The 22,137-nt window shown below is 39.4% G+C and overlaps 2 protein-coding genes across 7 annotated transcripts; one reads left to right on the top strand and one right to left on the bottom strand.

The window, feature by feature from the left end:
• The first annotated feature begins 418 nt into the window (after positions 1-418).
• Positions 419-3,961, top strand: polr2c (RNA polymerase II subunit C). The gene is made up of 9 exons (XM_058644500.1): positions 419-587; positions 2,033-2,082; positions 2,180-2,248; positions 2,346-2,398; positions 2,626-2,754; positions 2,835-2,886; positions 3,223-3,391; positions 3,522-3,596; positions 3,703-3,961. The coding sequence occupies exons 1-9, from the start codon at positions 502-504 to the stop codon at positions 3,845-3,847; spliced, it is 828 nt and encodes a 275-aa protein (XP_058500483.1). The 5' UTR covers positions 419-501; the 3' UTR covers positions 3,848-3,961.
• A 2,141-nt stretch (positions 3,962-6,102) lies between these two features.
• tdrd12 (tudor domain containing 12) lies at positions 6,103-22,059 on the bottom strand. Of its 6 annotated transcripts, none has more exons than XM_058644494.1 (38): positions 21,943-22,059; positions 21,681-21,717; positions 21,073-21,228; positions 20,813-20,949; positions 19,967-20,086; positions 19,667-19,722; positions 19,495-19,580; positions 19,155-19,317; positions 18,572-18,636; positions 18,380-18,489; positions 18,223-18,288; positions 18,041-18,092; positions 17,450-17,529; positions 17,220-17,261; positions 17,053-17,121; positions 16,677-16,754; positions 16,069-16,129; positions 15,765-15,887; positions 14,565-14,750; positions 14,274-14,427; positions 14,018-14,145; positions 13,296-13,487; positions 12,995-13,123; positions 12,682-12,799; positions 12,389-12,528; positions 12,010-12,239; positions 11,726-11,807; positions 11,271-11,449; positions 10,860-11,067; positions 10,482-10,574; positions 10,187-10,359; positions 9,771-10,097; positions 9,580-9,623; positions 9,103-9,166; positions 8,773-9,018; positions 7,014-7,167; positions 6,749-6,809; positions 6,103-6,633 (listed from the first exon to the last, which is right to left on the bottom strand). In XM_058644494.1, the coding sequence occupies exons 2-38, from the start codon at positions 21,702-21,704 to the stop codon at positions 6,566-6,568; spliced, it is 4,464 nt and encodes a 1,487-aa protein (XP_058500477.1). In that variant the 5' UTR covers positions 21,705-21,717; positions 21,943-22,059; the 3' UTR covers positions 6,103-6,565. The 6 variants fall into 6 exon arrangements, 5 of the variants coding, with proteins under 5 accessions (XP_058500477.1, XP_058500476.1, XP_058500480.1 ...); XM_058644493.1 differs by having other exon boundaries at positions 21,681-21,770; positions 21,943-22,034; XM_058644497.1 differs by having other exon boundaries at positions 8,905-9,018; positions 21,681-21,970.
• Positions 22,060-22,137: the final 78 nt, after the last annotated feature.

Raw genomic sequence — 22,137 nt, 5'->3', positions numbered from 1 at the left:
CTTTGAGGTACTTTTTCATTTACTGTGTCATAATCTTATCAAAAATAATATTTAATTTTTGGTTTATTTTTATAAATATACATTTATTTAAACTTTTCATTCACAACACTGTAAGACATTTGAACATCTTGATATAAACAGGCATATAAACAAGACTACAGCAGACAATAATGTACAAAAAGCATATGTACAACAACAAAAATAATAAATAAAAATAGACTTTGTCAAATTCTAATTTAATTTCTGTTAAATCTCATTATAAAAACAGTCAAAAATAAATGTTAAATTCTTATTTTGAAAATATATTTCCAGTAATCTATGACCCGGATATGAATTAAGGGCCCGCCTCCAAGTTCACTAAGAGGCCAATCACCGATCGGGTTTACATCTGATGACCAATCAGCGAGCGATAAGTGTTTCCGTGTTGGTCAAGACGAAGCAGCGGCACCAGAGAAAGAACGTGTTTATAACGCGAACTTTTAAACATATTAAACTGCAGCTATGCCGTATGCTAACCAGCCCACGGTGAAGATCACGGAACTGACTGACGAAAATGTCAAGTTCGTCATTGAAAATACAGATTTGGCGTAAGTATTATGCACTCACTGGTCCATTCAGGCAGCAGACGTCGTTGTCCACGGCACCCAAAACACTGCTGTGTTTACGCGGTAAATGACTGCATTATGATATAGAACAACGGGGGAAACGTTTGTTTCGGACGTTGGTCGGTGTTATTTCCGAGTCTGAAATGTGTTTGTGGTCTTGTTCGTTGTATTTAAACATAAACACAGCTCACCGTAAGAATGACTGATGCCTATGCAACCACTGCTCATTTCCATACACTTCAGTTCATAACACAAAACTAAATGTTGGATTAAGTTGAAATTGGATTAGGATGAAAAATATTTGCCTTTTCTTACGTAGAAAATTGAATTAGACCTTGCTTTATTGGTCAAGTATGAGTCCACGTATTGTAGTGTATAATAACAGATGCTGTCTGTGATCCAGTTGCTGATCATTTGTCGACTGCACATTTATGGGACAAATCTGGAAATCTACCTGTGGAGGTTATTTGAGTACAGTGAACTTATTATTGTATGTAACAGTTAAGGAAAAAATACATATATATGATTTCAATTCAATTCAATTCAGCTTTGTTTATCCCCGCAGGGCAATTCAGTTTGCAGCCTCAGTCACATAAACGTATAACAAACTGACAACAAAACAACTACTCATGGGCAGTCGAAGCAAGTAAAAATTTTAGAAATAGATATTAGAGGATAAACATACACATTAAGACTCAAGTTAGAAATACCTGGCCTGTGTTCTTTTAGCTGTCAGCCACATTTAAAAACCTGATGGCTGAAGGAATGAATGAAGGGGAAGAGAGAGGAAGAGGTTCAGAATTAGCCGATGGAGACTAGTGGGCTACAATAATGAGGAGAGAAATTGGTTGTTTGCTAAGTGAATGAGGAACGAGAAATCAGAGCACAAGATTGGTGGAATATGCTAGGGATGCACGATATTATCAGCACAATATATTTCTCAGCAGATATTGGCTTTAAAATGTATTATCGGATATTGTCAAACACCAAGCCCTCCACAACTATGTTTTTATCAAGGAAGAAAATGTATATCTTCTGCGACATGAGTATGCAAAATATTGTTAATTTTACTACAGAAAAGAACTAAATGACCTTTGCAGTTGGGCGCAGGGAAAAACTGGCATCAGTGTCGTATCAATTATCGGCCCAAAAACTCCCAATATATCAGCATGATATCAGCAAAAGTCTAATATCGTGCATCCCTAGAATATGCCGTAAATTAACTGACCGTTTTATTTATAAAGGAACAAATGTTGCAAAAGCCAATCCCACAAGTGTAGAGTCTCCCCTTAAGCTTATTACTCTTATTCACTTAAGTTTGTAAGCACAACTGTCGGATGTAATTCTGCCCAGGACAGAAAAGGTTTTTGTGTTTTTGTCCCAGTGTGTCGTTCACATCTTACATCATCTGTTTTTCTTCTTTCCAGGGTTGCAAATTCTATCCGCCGTGTGTTCATGTCAGAAGTTCCCACTATAGGTGAGGTGCCATTTTGATTGGCTAACGAATTATCAAATGTATTTGGCTCAATATTTTCATAACCTCGCAATAACTCGACTTGTTACTTATGTTACAGCAATTGATTGGATCCAGATCGATGCCAATTCATCAGTACTGCACGATGAGTTCATAGCACACAGAGTTGGTAAGTATCACATCGTACTACATATTGCTAAACATAAGCACAGAAGCCCCGATACTTGAGAAGATGACTGATGCGTTGATGTTTTCTGTGTCGTCAGGTCTCATACCTCTCACAAGTGATGATATTGTGGACAAAATGCAGTATTCTAGGGTGAGTATTCTGGTATTAGTCATTTATATGATAGCGTGATGTTAAGTGCTTTGAGAGATCAAGATTATCAAAGGATTGTGTACATGATAAAGTATAGTATATATTTACAAATCATTTACTGCTGGTACTGAACTCTTAACCACAAGATTACAAATGACTGGGGAGAATATTAAGTGAAAACTCAGCATTTATTTACCTGTGTGTGTGTGTGTGTGCTCCCCCTGCAGGACTGTACCTGTGATGATTTCTGTCCAGAGTGTTCCGTTGAGTTGACCCTGGATGTTCGATGCACTGAAGATCAGACTCGTCATGTCACCTCACGTGACCTTTTGTCCAACAACCCCAGAGTCATCCCGGTGAGTCTTCTATTTATTCAAATCATTGCATGAAAGCAGGAGAGAGAAGCTGACCATTCTTTTGTGTGGCGGTTTTTCAGGTGACTTCCAGAAGTCGAGACAATGATCCCAATGACTACGTTGAACAAGATGGTAAGCCTAAAGCTGTCTTAATGGATAAGCAGTGTTGAGGTACAGTAGGGGAGGTTTTTTATGGGGTGATACAAGATAGATTGACACACCTGTACCTCTTATAGGCTCCAGCCTTGAAATTATGGCTGTCGTTAATCTGCTGCGTTTCATGCGTTTCATGTGTCTGTCATTGACGTTCTGCTGCTTTTACAGTGATTTTGCCTTTAAAAATCATAAAACATTATATAGTCAAAAATATTCCTCAGTAAGTCAAAGTGTTGATATGAGCAGAGATGGAAAGGTTGATCATATTTGACCTTTTACATTTTCCTTCCCAACTCTGCTTCCTCGCAACAGATATTTTGCTCGTGAAGCTGCGTAAGGGTCAGGAACTGCGACTCAGGGCATACGCCAAGAAAGGCTTTGGTAAGGAGCACGCCAAGTGGAACCCAACAGCGGGGGTGTCCTTTGAGTATGATCCAGACAACGCACTGAGGCACACGGTCTTCCCAAGACCTGAGGAGTGGTGCGTTATCATGCTCCAGTATTACACACTACACATATTAAATGCATATGCAGAAGAATGATTCCTCACACTCCAAAACAAAGTACTTGTGGATTATACCAGACTAATATGACACCACTCACATTTGTAGGCCAAAGAGTGAATATTCAGAGATCGAGGAGGATGAGGTTCAGGCTCCCTATGACCCCAACGGAAAACCCGAAAGGTGACAACATAATTTTCCTATTGTTGAAAGTATTACCTTATTACTTTGAAAATATGCAAATGTCTGAACTACACAGACTCACATGTGGCTCATTTCCCTGTTACAGGTTCTATTACAATGTGGAATCATGTGGCTCACTGCGACCTGAGACCATTGTGATGTCAGCACTGGCTGTCCTAAAAAAGAAGTTAAGTGACCTGCAGACCCAGTTGAGCCATGAGATCCAGAATGATGTGCTCACCATCAACTGAGGCGTCTCACTACCAGACCAGTGAAAGGTTTTAAGATCCCAGTTAAGATCACACATCTCTATTTTGTTTGTTTTGTTAAATGTTACCTTTAATAATAAAAAGAAAATCTCTTTATTTCTCAGTGGGTTTAATATTAATTTTTAAATCAATTTTATACATGTATGTATTTTTCATAAATGTGTTCAAAATTGAATGCAGTAGCTGGTGATTGACCAGAGAGGCAGAAGATGTGCTGATTTACACAACATGTGTAATGTCAATACTTTTTTGCACCTGTATCAACTAATAACATTACATTACTACCTACAGTATGTGAATGTTGAAGTTTGAATACTCACTATCCCAGTGACCACTTGCAGAACACAGAAACATTTTAATTTGACAGTAAACAAAAAAAATCCTCAGAGGTACATGTTCAAATAAACTCATAACAAATAACTTTCAAGTCTGAAAGATGAATATTAATGCCAGTTAAAACAAAGTAACAACAAATGAAATGTTCAATGGGAGAGCAAAACACCATCTTTCATCAATTTTCTCAATAACCACTCATCTGATAAATTAAACTCCCCATTGTACCTTACTTCAGCCAAAATGAACACAAATTATACTGACATTACAATACAGTGATCTTTTCATGCATTAGGGTCTATTACCCCCCCAAGGAGGTTATGTTATTTGTGTTATTTGTCTAATGGCAGGATTAGTCCAAGTGGAAAGAGGTACGACTGCTTTATCCTACCAGCTGATCTAGGGTGTAGTATTTTTTGAAAAATTGTGCTTCCCAACCTCAGTTTCCCCCGAGTTGAGAAATATCTTCATTCTTTTCTTTCTTATGTGCCCACCAGTGACATTTGGTCCTGTTAGCGTAACTAAAAGTAAAGATGGCAGACACTGTTTGCATTCTGGGAACGAGGTCCTGTCCCCCTACGAGTGAGTCTAAAAAGTGCAGAATTACAGCTGCAGGTTCAAGCCAGTGTCACTGGTGGGCACGGAACAAAAAAAAACAATTAAGATTCTTGACTCTGGAGAAACTGAGGTTGGGAAGCACAATATTTCAAAAATACTACCCCTATTCTAGTAATACAACGCTAAATGCAAATTGGTGAAGTATTCCTTTAAGCATTTAGGTTTATGACAGAAAGTTGCTAGATTTGTCGCTAGTCGCTTAATGTTAAAAAAAAAAAAAGTCACCGGGGGTCTGTATATATTCACTAATGGCGCATTTCCACCTGCTCTACTCGACTCGCCACACCACGGCACAGTTTAAGTAGCGTTTCCACTAGCATAGTACCTGGTACCAGGTACTATTTTTAGTACCTTCTCCGGCAAGGTTCCAAAAGCGTGCTAAGTACTATGCGTTGATTGGTCAGACTGCCGGCCGCTGACTGGCCAGAGTCCCGTCACAGGAAGAGACGTCCCACACACAAATCAAGCCGAACAGTGCCAAACTGTAGATCACTTAAAACTACTTAACTATCCTAAAAATGTGGGTTAATCTCCAACAACAACAAGTCACTAGTCACTCGTGTGTGTGTGTGTCGCGTATAAAACAAAGTCACTGCCGTTTCACTGAGCCGTGCAGTGAGGACACGAGGTGAGGCGAGGCGGTGGAAATACACCATAAATATGCACACGGAAACTTTAACAGACATTATTTCCCTTTCTTTCCCCTGGCTCATCTTCTTCTCTGTTTTTTTTATGGATAATGGGAATGGGCCAGTGTGTGAATGGTGACTGGAGCAGAGGTAGCAGAGATAATAAGGCAGCAATGTGAACTGCCCTGAGTCAGTGAACCGAAATGAGACAAAATAATGGCGTATTTCCACTGGCTCTACTCGCCTCGGCACGACACGATTAGGTTGCATCTCCACTACAAAAAAGTACCTACTTAACGTGGGCGGAGTCATCACTGCATGGCTAAATTTAATGCGACACACACACAAGTGACCAGTGACTTTACACCAGATTTCTGTAGTTGTTGGAGATTAAAGTGGCGTCCGACATAATTTATTATAAAACCACAAGCGAGAAGTAACTTAAGAGTAATGCACAAAACCAGGATTCATGATTTTGTCTACAGGTTGATCACTGATCATCTAATGAAGCCATGCTGTCTGTGATCTCTGTTAGGATGTTAGACGTTATCTTTTTATTCCTGCCTCTGCTGGAATAAACGGAGTGGCTGAATATTTTTGCATTGTGAACTAGACCTAGGTCTCTGCACGCTGCACGCTGCATACTTCACTCACACACACACACACACACACACACACAGTATGGCCCGACGTGTGCATATTAACCCAAAATAACTTTCTCAGATCTGCTCCTTAAAATCTGTTTAGGTAGTATTTGAGTTATCCTGCTGATACACAGCAGTGAGAACACACTCCTTGGTTGAGGTAATGAACCCCCTTGACTTACTCTTCTTAATTTTAACAAAGTAATATCAATTGAAACATGATTCATCATAACCACAAACTGCACCCCCCAAAATGACCATAAGGTTGACTCAACTAACACATGAGCTAACAAAAAGGGTTTTAAGACAAACTTATGGAACAGCTGCATTGTTTTTAGCTGAGTAACAACTCATCCATCCATCGTTTTCTAGGGCTACGTACTGAAGATGGTTGCGACAGCATCAGGTTAATTCAACAAACCCTAAAGTGCACACCCACAAAGGCACTGAACATGATGTTTGTTGCCCTTTCATCATCAGTCACTGTCGGTCTCTGAGTCTACATACCAGTCATTCTCTCCTGTGTTCGCCACAAACGACAGACCTGAAGAACAGCAACAAAAGATTAATGTAGCAGGTACAAAATATGACAACTGCATATTATACTTTAGTACCAAAAACAACATGAAGTTCATGTTTTTACGGACTACGATTCTTACCGTTTGGAGCTTTGTCTTCATCCTGTTCAATGTGATCCATATCGTAATTCACAAAAATATTCTGTATAAAGAGAGAGCACATACATCGGCCAACACATTAGTCTAATTAGTCTTTACTCTCATGATAATTTGGAATATACAGTATGTTGTATGTATAACTACATTAATGGTTATAGTTTATAGTTCAGTAGGAGAGTTAACTTAAAACACACGCTACACGCTTGTATAGTACAGTATACAGTCAGTAGTAATTTCACTTCATTACCTTGTTTCTAAGAAGTTTCTCCCAGTATCCCCGTCGTCGTTTGACCAGTTTAATGACGGGCTCATTGGACTTCATTTCCCAGTGCGAGCTGCCCGCATTAATGCTGTCGTGAAGCTCCAGGTCTGCTCTGTAGTTCCGACCATTCACTCTGCAACTGAACACAATGAGCAGAGAGAGAGAGAGAGAGAATGTTAAAGTGATAGAAAAGGACCACTTTTCACTCTTCTTTTCTTCCTCCCTCCCTCTACACTGCACAGAGGGCCGTTTAACCATGGTGACAATTTAAAGCAGCATCTCAGAATGACCTCCCTCTAGTCCTCAAGCAGTCTGCAAGTTCATTGGAGGGCAACAAGTCTGAGGTCACAATATAATTGTGTAATAAAATATGTATTTTATTGTGTATGTAGGTGCTTATAATTATTTATCTTTCACTAAAAAACTTAAATGTCAATGTAAATATTATCAAAATGACCTCACTAGATTTACATGTTGCATTGGATTTTAGTTAAGAAGTTTATATTTTTACTTTAATGAACACACATCTGTGTAGTAGTTGTTGCTTTAAATACCATTTTGTAGTTTTTTGGTAGGAAACCACACCCGTGCAGGTTCACTTGTGGGTGCCGAGTTCCCTTGATCTACTTATGACCACGTCAAGACACATTGTTTAAACTCACAGCCAATCGAGAAGCATGTCCTCTACCAGGTCCCTGTGCTCAATTTCTGGACCATCACTGAAATCGTCTTGAGTTGTGCCAAAAAGATCCAGTTACCGTCACTAAATCCTGTGGTATGTGCTAGTTGGTGTTAGCCATAATGTAACAGCAACAACACAGGGATGTAGACATGTTGCAGACAGGGAGAATAATGTAATAAGATGTCAAATCTTATAGATGGCATGACAACTTCCTGATATATAATAATCATATGATGCTATATACTGATTTGAAACCATTTTATTAAGGGCTAAAGTAATTCAGAAGTGTATGCCAAAAACAGAAGCACAGAAGTTCCTGTAGGTACAGTACTGTGCAAAAGTCCACCATTAGATTTTTTTGTTTTAGCAATGATATGACCATACAGTATCAATATGCCTTAATCAGTTTATTGGAACACATCCAGAAAATATGAGAAACATGGGCAGTTATAAAACACATTTTTAAGGAAATAAAGCTCAGCTTCTATAGTTAAAAGTGCTGAGTATTTAGCATGACCTACACTGGCACTTAATAATAAGAATAACACTGGTAACCTTGGCTTTCTTAAACCTGGAGTGGAAGCCTAATTATTGTTATTGGTAAAGAAATATTTGCTGTGAAAAAGGTAAGACATGCCTGAGCATTACATACACAAGCTAGCAAAGCTTGCTAATATAGAAGACAAACTTTCAGTTACATAATTCCAATCCAAATGTGATTGATCACAGAATTGGACATAAAAACAACAAAGTTGAGATTTTTGCACAGTACTGTACTCGGTGTAGCAGAACTCTAACCACATCTCAAAAATAACGAGTCATAATCACACCCTTGACTTTAACATCGGTCTATGAAAACTGAGTTAACTGATGTAACGGAATGATTTGATTGAATAATGTGTATGTTTTTGTGTTGGAGCCATTGTTCCAACAAAGAAAAAGCAACAGACTATCTGAAGATGTTGTTTTTCATGAACTAAATTAGAACCATTTCATGTGGCCTTATGACACCACACTCTCGAACAGAGCTATGAATTAAGCTCCAGCTTTGTGAGTGTTTACCTCACAGGAAGGCCAGTCATGCTAAACATGTACCCACTCCCACCAGTGTAAAGTGCTCTGGATAAAAAGCTCCACTGATTGTTGGATGTGATGACGAGTGGATTGATCACTGGTGGTCCACATCTGACAGACCTGTAGGTGACTCTGTCAGGGGAGAAGTCACAGCGCTGGCTCTCTGGGTTCATCAGCTTCACTGTGGCAATCACAGAGTCTGATGTCTGGTACCAGCGGACCTGAGGATGGAAACTGAAACGACAGAACTTTAAAATGAAACCCCATAATATTTCTTCTGTTCCACAGACTACAAAAAATTATAATCGAGATAAGCACCTTTTTGTGGAGCCATCGCTGTCTATTTCAGTGGTGACCTGCTGGCTGTTGTTTTGATCATCACCTGCAGGTAAACACACAAGGTACATAATTACATCCTGGCAGCAGGGACTGTTTGTCAAAGATTCAAGGAACACATTTTTGTCTTTGTACACCTTGATTGTTAACAAGAGCAACACATTACATTACAAATTACGACATTACATTCTCTTACAACAATTATTTTTTCTTTCCTAAAGAAACATATCTCTCATATATATATAATGCTCAACAGACACCGAGTGTCATCTCAAATGAATGTGCATAAGGTTCTAAATCCTGCCTTTTATTAATATTTTGGGGATTATTTTGTTTTTATTTCAGGATGCTGTGGGTCAGAAAAAACTTGTTTTCAGACCAGCTCTGGCCCTGGGACCGTATGTTGCTCATAAGTGGTGTGAGGCTAAAAATAATTGAATTATTTATTATTATTTTTACCAGCAGCCAGGCTGGTGGTGGGACAAAGTTCTCCATCTCCATTCCTGTGTAAAAGGACCAAGTGACCTTTAATGCACAGATTAGACAAAAAAAAAACGACGACAAGTTTTAAAGTCTGACAAAAGGCAAACCTAGTGATTTTTGACTGATCTGAATCTATCAAAGCAGCACTCCTTGGTAAAGACACAAACCTTATATGTTCAAATGAATGTTGTTTCCCAGTGTGATTACTCCTCTGTTCATTTGCAGCCTGAATATCTGACAAGACTTCCTGATCACACAGTGAGACAGGGCAAAGTGATGATTCTGGGACTGGGCACTGCTTCATTGAAGACACTAGATTTAATGGCTCGAGTTGAGGAAGGTCTGGCACTGGCTCGAGTTGAGGAAGGTCAGGCACTGGCTCGAGTTGAGGAAGGTCAGAAAGCATTCTGGCCTCTGCTGCCCTGAAGACTTCGGCCATAGCGCATTCCTCGGCTTTGATCCTGAGCTCTGGAGACATTGATCCGTCCTTCAACCTACAAAATCACCAGCGACATGTTACTTCTGTCTTTGCTTGGTAAGAATGGCTAATAAATCCTGTTAATTCAATGCAGCATTTCCTTACCCAGTAATGTGACCCGCCTCTTTGCCGTTGTTGGTCTCACCTCCCTGGCAAAGCTGCTTCAGAAGGTCCAGATGCTCTGGGTTGCCGACTCCCATTCCAGTATTCAGGATCTCTGACCGGACGGCATATTCGTTGATAACGGTTTTCATACCCGGTACCCGAGTCACCCGGACCTCAAAGAACATGATATAATAACATTTGCTGGTGTCCACACATATTTCATATTAGTCCAAACATGCAGAGCCTGTGGATTAGTTGGCAAATACACAGAAATGATAAACAGAAGAAAACAAACCATGGAATCAACAAAGACGGTGTTTCCCAAACTGAGAACAGCTCTGGCCCGGTGCTGCAGACCTTTGATCTTCTGGCTGATGGCTCTGGTGACCTGCAGAACAGATTGAAATAGACTGGGTCTTTCTTTTTGTTATGAGAGTCATAGTCAATATTTTACATCTAGCATAAAGATTCGCTTAAAGTTAAAGCTGGCCTGCAAAGTGGGCAGGATTTCGACTGTCTGATTGAGTCTCCTCCTTGAGTTGTTAAATACTTGATCTGAATATCAATCAATTTCAAAATATGCTCCAACCCCAATCTACCCTCATACAAGTAGATCTAGAGGAAACACTGTATAATGGTTACATGGTTACAAAATTAGGAAATCAGCAGGAACCTTTGGGTGCCAGTCGATTTCAGCATCAACTGGTTTGACCGAGCAGACAATGATCTCCACGGCCTGGGCAGGCAGAGCGTGGAACTGCTCTGGCAGCTGAAGGATCTGGTGAGATTTCACCTCCTCCTCCTTTCCCACATCAATGAACCGAACAAAGAGTGTGAAAAACAAGCAGGTACCCCTGTCTGGAACAGAGAGGATCTTCACCCTGCAGGAGAGCACACAGTTACGTTACATCCCCTAATAGCTCAAATTCAGACAGACCTATTCAAATTGGCAAAATTCAAACAAACCAACAGGGTTTTCTTGTTTTGTAACTCGGGGGTCAACCAATATAATTAGTCTTAAGGTTAGTCTAATCTGCTGCTGTGTGACCAATTCCTGATGTTGTATTAAATGATTATGTCATACCTGTGGAAGAAATCATCCTCTTCCACGGCATACAAGCCTCCCTCCACCAACACTTCAGCTCCTGGTTTCTTATCAGCATAGTAAGAAGTCATCTCTGATGCCAAGCTATCAAAACCACTGTCTTTTGTAACGATTCGACCGTAGAAGACAGACGCTGTCTTGATGGAGACTGGTACGACCTGGGACAGTATTTGGCAACAGATTAACTTAAACTAGCATTTATTTTTTTTAAATATTCTATAGGATACATAGACAGTTGACAATTTGAAATAAGCTCAGCAAATGCTAATGTTTGCATTGTAGGCAAACTTTAGGGCTACTTCGATTTATTTGACAAAGCCTGTTAATAACAAAGCTCTGTAACATGAGTGAGACAAAAAAATTTGACAGAAATTTGTAATTAAAAAAAAAAAAAACTCACTCAACAAATTACAAAAAAAAATGTGCATCCTCACTTCTATGACTCCAGAGGCGGGGAGCTCAGATTGGTCGAGCTGGGAAACGAACCTGTGACGGTCAGAACATGTACTGCTGTCTCTACAGAGAGAAACACACAGTCACATTATGTATTATATATTCTACATTTGCTGTTTGAACCATGGTCACTTTTCTTCAGAATAATTAACAAAAGCATTTTAATGGCATTTCATAGATTTACTCACATTAAAACACCAGAGGAAACAGTAAATTAAAACCACTTTGTAGACCTTCATTAATTGAAGAGAAATGCAAAGCAGACCTGCAAACTCCAAAGTTCTTCAGGTAGCTGCAAAGAGGTCTGTTGATCTTGAGATCCTCCCGTGCCACAAGGACACCCTGAGCGAAGGACAGCAGCTCAGGGGGCAGCAGAGCGTCCGTTCTTCCCAGATAGCGCAGAACCCCGACAACATGAGAAGCATTCCTCTCTGAAATCAGCAGCACTGACCTGATGACACTAGGACAGCTCTCCGTTTGATCCTGGGTAAAAACCTAAGAGGAGAGATCACATACAAATTAAACAAGTTATAGATTGTGCAAGTGTGAATCTTCATTCATACTGAAAAACATTTTATCCACCATTATTCTAATTAAGTTAGATTAATTCTGACTTAATTAAATCAAGACTTGCTCCTTCTCACCCGTCCTGAGAAGTTTCTGAAGTTGTCAGACAAACAGAGGAGTCGGCTGCCAAACAGCTTGGGAGAAGTGGGAAAGCCGTAGTGGATGACGCAAGTGGCATCTTTGATCCCAAAACACTTGAGACACTCATTGGTGGTTACTACAGGTTAGTGGTTGCCAATAAAAAAAAAGAGATACAGCAGTGCTGTTAATGTTAAGGGAGGAATTTCAGTTCACAAAGCTTTCTGATATATATATATATATATATATATATATATATATATATATATACACACAAACATGTTATTATTACCCAAAATAACATGAGTGCCACGGCCGATGTTTTTCCTCCACTCCTGGATGACAAACTCAAACTGGTGTGTTAAGCCCTCGTGAGTCTTGAGACAGAACAATGATTTGTTCTTTACAGCCTGAGGATAAGAAAAGACACAGGTTAGGATTAAGTATTTAAAATGATGGTCTCTATTCCCCATGATCAAAACCAAAAGGTTTCCTGTCTGAAAGTAATGTTGAACAGAGAAAGACAATTTTTAGTCAAACAAAAGGCTGGTGGTGGTTCTGAATCTTCTGGTAGCACTGAAAATGCAATAGAGTTGTTCAATTACCATGAACACATTTTCAACTTCATGAGCAGAGTTGGTAATGATCAGAGTCTTCTGACAAACATCAAGGCTGAAATCCAGTGTGCCCAAAAGTTCTGAGATCTTGCTGCTCTCTGGAGTCATGAGGATGAGCTGTGTGAAGAAAAACACAATCATATCTACACATCTACAGTAATTACAGTATATATATTGAGCTTGAATTGTACTTAGATTAATGCTAATAATCATATTTTGTTACATCAACATCTAATGAGCTATAAGTGTATCATGGCAAATGTAACAAGCTTTAGCTCTTATGACTGACCTGCTGAACGTGACCATAGAGAGCAGCTTCCTCGGGGATGGTTATGACAATGCAGGGATATGGCATATAATTGGTTAACAATGCCTCCATCTGACTTGTCCACTGCTTGGCCACAGCAACAAGCTGCTGAGGCCAGGAGACATTCCCCTCACTGGAGGTCACCTTCTGGAAATGCTGCAAGATGGTTGCCATCTACCAGGAGGACATTTATGTTTTAAGACATGCTGAAAAGTTGGACAGTGGTGTACAGTGTACAGGTGTTAAGTACCCTGAGTCACTGTATTTCAGTGCCAGTGATAACAAATGAAACATCTCATATCCACATTGTGTAAACTGAATGCTGTGTGGTGTCTTTCTGTTGCCGATTGCCAAAAAGTTCAAGCATGCTGTACAGATTGACAAAAAAGAAAAGATTTGGAAAGTTAGAAGTTCAAGATTGGGAAACATTCAAACGCTGATACTCATCTCATCTAGACAATTTATTACAAAAAATTACTCTTAAACAGGAGTATAATCAGTCAGGTGTTGCCAACTATAGCCAAATAACCAGCAATAATTATCTGTACAACCAACTCTAAAAACTGCCGTCAAAACAGACCAAACATTGTCTATTTCCATCAGAGTATGTAGATCATTTTGATGACTACATTACATAATTTTCAGCCATTGGCAGCTTTTTATTTTAGCGCAACAGCTAACAAGTATAGATAATGAATGTTAACCTCATCTGGAGCATGAGTGAAGAGCTGGTCGGCCTCGTCCAGCACCAGGTGGCACAGACGCAGGAACATGAAGCAGTGGAAGGACAGCAGACGGACCAAACTGAAGGGAGTGGTCACCAACAGCAAGCCTGGTTAAAGCAAATATTTTCCTATTTTGAGATATTCTTTGTAGCAACAAACTGATTTTTTTTGTCCCAATAATTTCACAAATGAGCAGTCATTTGCTGAACACCAGCAGAGAATGTGCTTTGCTCACAGTTCTTTGGGATCTTGACAGTCTTGGCCTCGTCCTTCCCGACACCCACCAACAGACTGAATGGATGAAGGATTTGGGCACCCTTGATATTCTCCAGTAGGTCATACACTGTCTGGACCTTCTCCCACTTTGGACACAGCACCACCACTATGGGCTGGATATAAACACATCAGTACATTAACAATTCCTAAAAGAACTCAAAGCTTCAGGCTAATGGTGGTGTAGCAGGCCGTGGTTGAAATGGACAAGGTTAATTTCAAAGGGGAAAAAAAGCACCACTGATATACTCACCCCTGTGCTGGAGGTGAAGGAGCAGAAGATGGAGCTCAGCAGGACGTGGCTAAGGAGTGGGGCGAGGTAGCTGAGTGGCTGGTCAGCACCTTGGGAGATGACAATGGTGTTGTGTCCTTGAGACACAGGTGGCCAGCTGTAACGGTCAGCTGGAGACAGAGTGCTGTACTGCTTCCTCCGGAGCACCTGGAAGTGGACAGCCATTGTGAACTTTTAACTTTCACTAATTGAAAGGACTTTCCTTGGACTTTAGCGCCAGCTCTGCACATTTAACAACCAATCATGTTGTAGCATCTAATTTTTCTTAAATGTTTTAGTTGCGCTGGATCACTGATACTTCACCTGCTCCTCTACTAATGTATGTTTCTAATTATGTTGATAATAGCCCCTGTGTGAAGAATGTATAAAGCTGTCACTCAAGTACCACTAACGTCTGGTGTACAGACACAATATAGACTTTGGCAAACAGCAATTATGCCACTACACTCCCTCACAACATGAATTCTATGGACAGTGACATCAATCAGCTGAAAGCAACAAGTCAGACAGACTGATGTTTTGTTTAATTTTTTTATTTTATTATATATATATATATATATTTTATTTTATTTTATTATAACATATGATGCCATCAGAAATTATTTAAAAGATGCTTTAATCCTATAATTACGGCATTTTTCAAATAATTTCTTACTTTTCTGACCTTGACCAGCAGCCAGATGCACCAGTCAAGTATGAGAATGCTTGCAATATAAAACCTTATGACAGTGACAAAATAATAACACAAAATAAGAGGCTTATATTATTCCTCAATTTCTGAAAATCTATACTGAAACTTAAAAGTCCTTAACAAAAGAAAACTTATAGGATCTTTGCAAAATGCTTAACCATTATTCATTTTAATTGAGATGAAATTTAATAATCACTGAAATAACAAGACTTCCATTTTTTCAAAACTAAATCAATTTTTTTTAATTAACTTATTATTAAAACCCTCTCTTTTTCATCATTTTCTACACCTTGGAATAATCTCATTTTAAATTTCAAAACGACAACTGCAATCCTTTAATTGTGAACACATTTTTTGCTGAAGTCTGCTACCATTACTTGTTCTATTTTTCTTAATGCTTGTTTTTTTTTTTTGAATGATTGTAAAGTCTAAACAGCGTTAAACAAAACTCAGGGAGCATTCTTGTTTACCGAACGGAGAGCATCGGTGATAGGCGCATCTTCCAAACTGGTGCAGGGCTGAACTGCGAACGCTGAGTGCACCAAAATGCCACTTTTCATCGGATCACTAGGAACCACCTGAGGACAGTCAGGCTACAGTACAAAGAAAATCAGATGTTATTATTAGCAATAGTGACAACCTGCTGCACTTGCTAATTTTGCAGCAGTTTTACCAGAGCAAAAGTGAAAAAAACAAAACAGCATTAGCTTCTGCTATTCAAAAAGTTAAGTGTCATTCTTAACCATTTTTTAAGAATGACATTGTAAAACCTACAGCATCGTCTCCAGCCTCTGGATGAGACTCCAGAGGCTCCGGATTCAACCACTCCAAAAACCTGTGACAAGACAACAGTCAGCCATCTTTGGTATTAAGGGTATAAAAGACATTTCACTTTGAACACTTCTAAGAATCGTACTTACACACAATTATGTTACAAGAGAAATATTGCCTTAATTATTATTCTACAGTTTTTTATAGTGTAACTAAACCCCCTTCTTTGCAACTAACTCCACCCTATGCCTGATTTGGAAAATTGTCAAGAGGGAGAGTGTGAAGAAGGCAGAGTGGGGAGTGGGAAGAGTTACAGTTGTCTAACGGTGCTCCATGCTTCATGTGGTGGAGAAAGAAATAAAGAAAGAACACAGATCAACAGCTCCAGCATTAAAAAAAGAGGAGTCTGGGATGATGAGCCTCACGCTGATTAGATAAGAGACAGACAAAAGAGTGTACTAGTGAAGAAAGAATGGACTAGGAAAGCCAATGGTAAATTTTGACCCTCAGTAGCTGGTGTCTGAGCAGAGAGACATACTAGGTAAGTTTAATTCTATCACAAAATGTATAATTTTCAATATTTTACACTAAACTAAACATCTACGTCTCACCTTGAACAGGTTTGGTCCATTTTACTCCTCCGTGGCATCTCTGCCTCTGTTGGTCCTGACTGTACTGATCTACTGGAGCTGCGGAAAGTTAAGAGGTTATGAACTAAAACACATCCTCTCATTATTGATGTTTTGAATGTGGAATTCTCTCCTACTCTTGCTTGCTGGATGACTTAAGTTATGTGACACTCATGCCATTCCACGGACACCAACACATCTTCATACCATCGGATGCTGACTTTGGAACTTTGTGCTAGACATAATCTGAATTATCTTTTCCTCCTTTGAGGACACAAAGGCCATAATTTCCTAAAATGAATTTATACTGCAACATAGCTATGCAACTATTTAAATTGTGCAAAACATAGAACTGTACCTTGTGTCTTCATCTGCCAGATTTTCTACATGATTTAGGTCAATATCTGCATCTTCACTTTTTCCACTACTGAAAAGACAAGTGCATTGTAATATCACTTTAGGGGCACACTGTGCAAACGGTTGGCTTATTTAAAATGTAAAGGAAGAAAGTGCCGGCATCCTCACCTCATATGGAAAACCTCTTCATCAACTGTTACTGGCTGATTGCTGTGTAAAGACATGTTAAAAACACACAAGTGAAATATTAGGTATATAAAATGCAGATTCATGGAACAAAACTTTGGGGGGACTGATCTTAAACTGCACTTTTTTGGTTGGTCGTGGTAAGACAAAGGTATGTGAAAATGTATTGATTTATTTATGAACAGAATTTTTGAAACTGTTAAAGACATTACTCTTCCTGTCCTATGCAGGTGCCGGAGGCTGCAATCGTCTCTTTAGGTTCACCATGGCTAAGCTCTTCATGCTGACTGACCTGAAAGTGAAACAAAACAAGTTTTTTGCTTTAAAATCTAAATAATCAGATTACTCAATATTTAGTATTATTAGTTAATTTTTGAAGAATTATTTGGACAGTTTACTAAATTTGACAGAATAAGAGGGAAACTGAATAGATTAGGACACATCAGGCTTTCACTATATCATTATTGCTGTCAAATACTAATTTGCATACAATTAGTTTCACCTTCATCTGTGTTTATTGTATTTATAAAGATACAAATACCTAGGGAGTTACAATGTGAACCACATCATTACAGCTCTGTGGTAGAAAGAAAAACTATTTCTGGATTAGTTACACAATATAATCATATGTGTACTAATAAAAAACATCTGCCATCAATAAACTGGTATATCCTTACACCACTATTTCTCAGCTACAACAGTCCACTGAACCTAAACCATTCAATGTTCAGAACCTATAAAATTATTCTTCTGAAAATCAAATGTCCTCCAGGAGAAGACTTTAATACAGTAAATGAACTCACACTATTAGCTGGCTGATGGAAGATACTGCCAGGATTCAGAAATTTCCAGAACCTGTAGCAAAGGAAGGCCGCTCTCAGAATCAGTCAGTCACATGAAATGTGCTTGTTGGCTTACTACAGTGGTTAGGGTTAGGGTTACAATCACATGACATGGTAGGTGTATAAATTAGATCGGCCCTTACTTGAAAAGGCTGAGGTTTCTGGTCAGAGCTGCAGCCAGAGATGAGTCTGTGCCATCTGATGAGTCACTGTGACATCATGGGAGCAGGTCAATCAACTTATCACCACCATATCTGTTCAACAGCAAATTGGCCAGTTGATCCAGATGTGTGTGCTCACCTATCTACAGCAGCAGGGTGAGAGCTGCTCCTTGACCGGTTGCTTGTCGGTTTATCTGCAATGTTTGGTTTGATGTCCCCCTCAAAGGTCATCAGCTCATGCTGTTGGCTCTTAAACAGCAAAGGTCAGATATCAATGTGTATGGATATTTACTGCAGTACTGATAGCAAAACAGTGAGCAGAACTACTGACCTGAGATGAAGATGACGCTGTTAGCCAATCATCTGCTCTGCCAACAACTGCACCATTTGATATCACTGAGAGTTAAACCAGATTTGGGGTCAGTGTTAATGTCACTATGAAAGAGAGACAATGTCTGGGTGTGAGAAGCTCTTCATGTATATTGGCTTTAAGATCATACATTACCCATTTAGAAATAAAAGTAAACATTTGTGATTGCAGGACAAGTTAGGAGAACTAATCTATATGATAAGGGGTGAAGTGGCTCAGTGGTTAAGACCGGTACCCTGTGTGTGAAAGACATCATGGTCGCAATGGTCGCAAGTTCGACTCCACCCCTGGCTGATTGTACTCAATTCCATTGTAAGTCGCTTTGGATAAAAGTGTCTGCTAAATGACATGTAATGTAATATTATAAACAGCTATAACATGGACCTTGTCCACAGTGGTCTTTGAGCTGCACATACAGGCACACGTGTGCACATAGATGCTTCAACATTCACAGATACCTTATGTGGTAGAAACAATACAATCCACCCTGTTGTCTTGAGTATATCGGGGCCACAGTTATGAACAGGTGCATCTGTATGTTTACCAGGGGATGGTTGGTTTTTTGCTGTCAGCTTGTTTGAAGGTGTAGAGACAGTCAGGGTTAAGATGCTGGGAATGCGATCCAACAAGTCCAATCTAGTGTTTTCAGGTGACCCTTTGCTATAACTTGCAAACTTCTTTGCAACAAGGTCATCATTTACACACATCTATGAAAACAAAAAAAAACAAAAACGTTTACATAACTTAAATTTAAGTTATTTCCATGCTGAGAAAAAAACTGTACAAGAAAATGTTAAATACAACATACATCACAAAAAACAACTGCCAAACAAAAAGAAGAAATATGTGACTTGTGTCCTGCACTTGGGGAGATTAAAACTCACCTTGATGTTTCCAACAGTAAGGTAGAGCTTGATGGAGGTTGAGTCTGACTCGGTTTCAAACAATACAGCCTCTGTCAGAGTTGATGCTAAATAATAATAATAATAATGTTATTTTAAAATCAAACTCACTGCACAAAAATTTAGGATACATCAAATTTTCACAGCTGCTCACCTTGTAACAGGTTGTGCAGGTAGAGCGTAGCTGAGCTGTCCCACTGAGTGGATGGCCTGCGGAGAAAAAGATCAAGACCCTGATCAGACAAGATGCAGTTTCTGCAGGGAGAATCATTGTTCTCCTGTTATTTTCTGTTTTGTTGTTGAGTTTTGTAAAGTGCTTATGGACTGCGTGCCCTGTGTTTAAGAGTGCATCAATGCCTCACACAAAATGTAAAGACTTCTCTGAGACATAATAAACTTCACAATAAAGAGATCACAGGTCCTTCAACTGTGGTAATCAGGGAACTTGGCTTACACCAACTCTGCCTTTTCCTCAAACAAAGACACTCGAAGGGTTGTTGGTTTGAGTCCTGCCAGGTGGAACTTCCTCATCCAAAAAGGCAGCTGGAGGAATTTATCAACAGCAACTCGGATCCTAGTCAGACCAAGGCAAGAAAAAGGTTCAAATGTATTATTATTACTACAACTACTTCTTCTGGTATCCACCTTGGCCCATGATACTTATGAGCGCAACTTCCGTCACACCCTGCCACTGAAGCAGAACCTTAAGAGAGATGATGTGATCATTCACTGCATTCTTACATGCAGTAAATTTCGCAATGTGAAAGTAACTTGCAATACAAACTGTCAATTTAACACCCATTCTGAGGACAAGATGCAATCAGGATCTATGCTAAATTTATTTTTTAAAGAGTTTAATTATTATAAGATTATTTTAGTGTTACTTTAATACTACGAGACTGCTTGACTGTGTATGATTATCACATTAGAACAATGCAATGAAAACAGTCTGTATTTTCCAAATAATAAAAAATGTAAATATTTAAATGCACTCCATTGCTACAGACAGCGAAGCTATGAACTATCTGAAAAACATAAGATGTTTTTTTTTTTTAAGTAGATGGGACACAATCTTCTTTTTATTTAAAGGCTGACAAAGAGCCAAGTCAGGGTCTTTGTGTCCCACATCACCATAGGTTTTAGTTTCAACATCCAAAGATTTAAAATCTGCAAGATGTTGTTCACATGTGATCAGATTTCAGGATGAATGACATTACCAGGTCTGAACGGGGCCAATGTCTTCTACTTTGACACAATACAATAACAGCTAAGTTAAGAGGGAATTGTGCTCCAGTCTTACTGATCTTTGGTGATGACGAGTCGTTCTCCATAGTCAACCAGGAGGCAGCGAGCCCTACAGGACGCCGAGTCTTTGACAACTGACTCCACCACAGCCCGACACCACGACTTCATCATTGACCAGTACACCACATACACCTGAGGGGACATTTCACTTACATCCAATCTACCTCCAGTTCAACTACAGTCACAGAAAGGTGTTTCCTAACAAGAGAAATTCTGTAACAAATATTGGTGAAGACAGTAACAGGTGGGCATTACCTGTCCCTCCTCTATTGACATGGGTTTCAGCTTGTGCAGGTCCAGATTGACGTCATGGTAGAAGAGGTTAATTTGAGTCAGCAGAGTCTTGTGCTGTTCTGTCTTCTCTATGTTGTCCTGACTCACCCGGCCCCAGAGGCAGGAGGGGTTCTCAACCTGCAGAGATCAGAAGTGACCCTAACAGTTCTTGCTGCCTCAAAAGGCCCATAATATTTGAATGTTCCATCCCATAAAATAGTTCAGATTGTTAAAAGTGGTAAAAAACTGGGATTTTTTTAATCCATGCTACTAAATGCTTATGGCACCATGCAATGAAAACGGTTGTAATCCATTACAGTTGTATGTATTAAATATTACATTTCATATTCATGACATTAATTCATAACTGAGCAGGTGTCACAGGAATGGCAGTAAAATGTTATGTTTATGGTTTATCAACTTTAAAAAGTGTCTCCTCGTATTAAAAAGGGAGGCGAAACACTAAATTGGAGAGTGGCGCGCGCCACAGGTAAATCCGCTGTCCGCCATTAACCACAAAGCTTGGCCAAACGGTAATGAATGTCATGAACATGAAAAGTTCATGTTGAATTAATGAAAAGCTCACTTACCTTTAGAATTGATATTATCGGCATGGTGCTCCCACTCCTTTAGACAAAGCAAGAAAACGGAGTATGTGCAATGAATTTCTGAGGCTTTCGCTGACAGACGAAAAAAAAAACAATTCAAATTTTAACGGATATCCACATTTTACGCGAGTGACCAATTGACTAATTAGCTCAGTTTAGCTCAGTCCTCACCGCAAAACATTTACTGAGATAAGGCTCAGTTATGAAAATATCGACTTTTCTACAGTCAAACTATAAAATATACCTATTTGCGAACTTCTCAGCGTGACAGGTCGATGAATTGACCGCGGGACAAAAAGGGACTAGCACTCTGGAGCCTGACCGATAGAGGGCCTCGTCTTTTTCTTCCTCTTTTTTTTTCTCGTTCTTTAACAGCGCATTGTCGCCATCTACCGTGCTGTAATGTCAGGTCAGGAAAGAAAACAAAAATAAATAAACA

Source organism: Solea solea, chromosome 12 (assembly GCF_958295425.1).
Source record: "Solea solea chromosome 12, fSolSol10.1, whole genome shotgun sequence".
Taxonomy (NCBI): domain Eukaryota; kingdom Metazoa; phylum Chordata; class Actinopteri; order Pleuronectiformes; family Soleidae; genus Solea; species Solea solea.
Note: the sequence above shows the minus strand (reverse complement) of the source record. Positions and strands in the feature narration are given on the sequence as shown.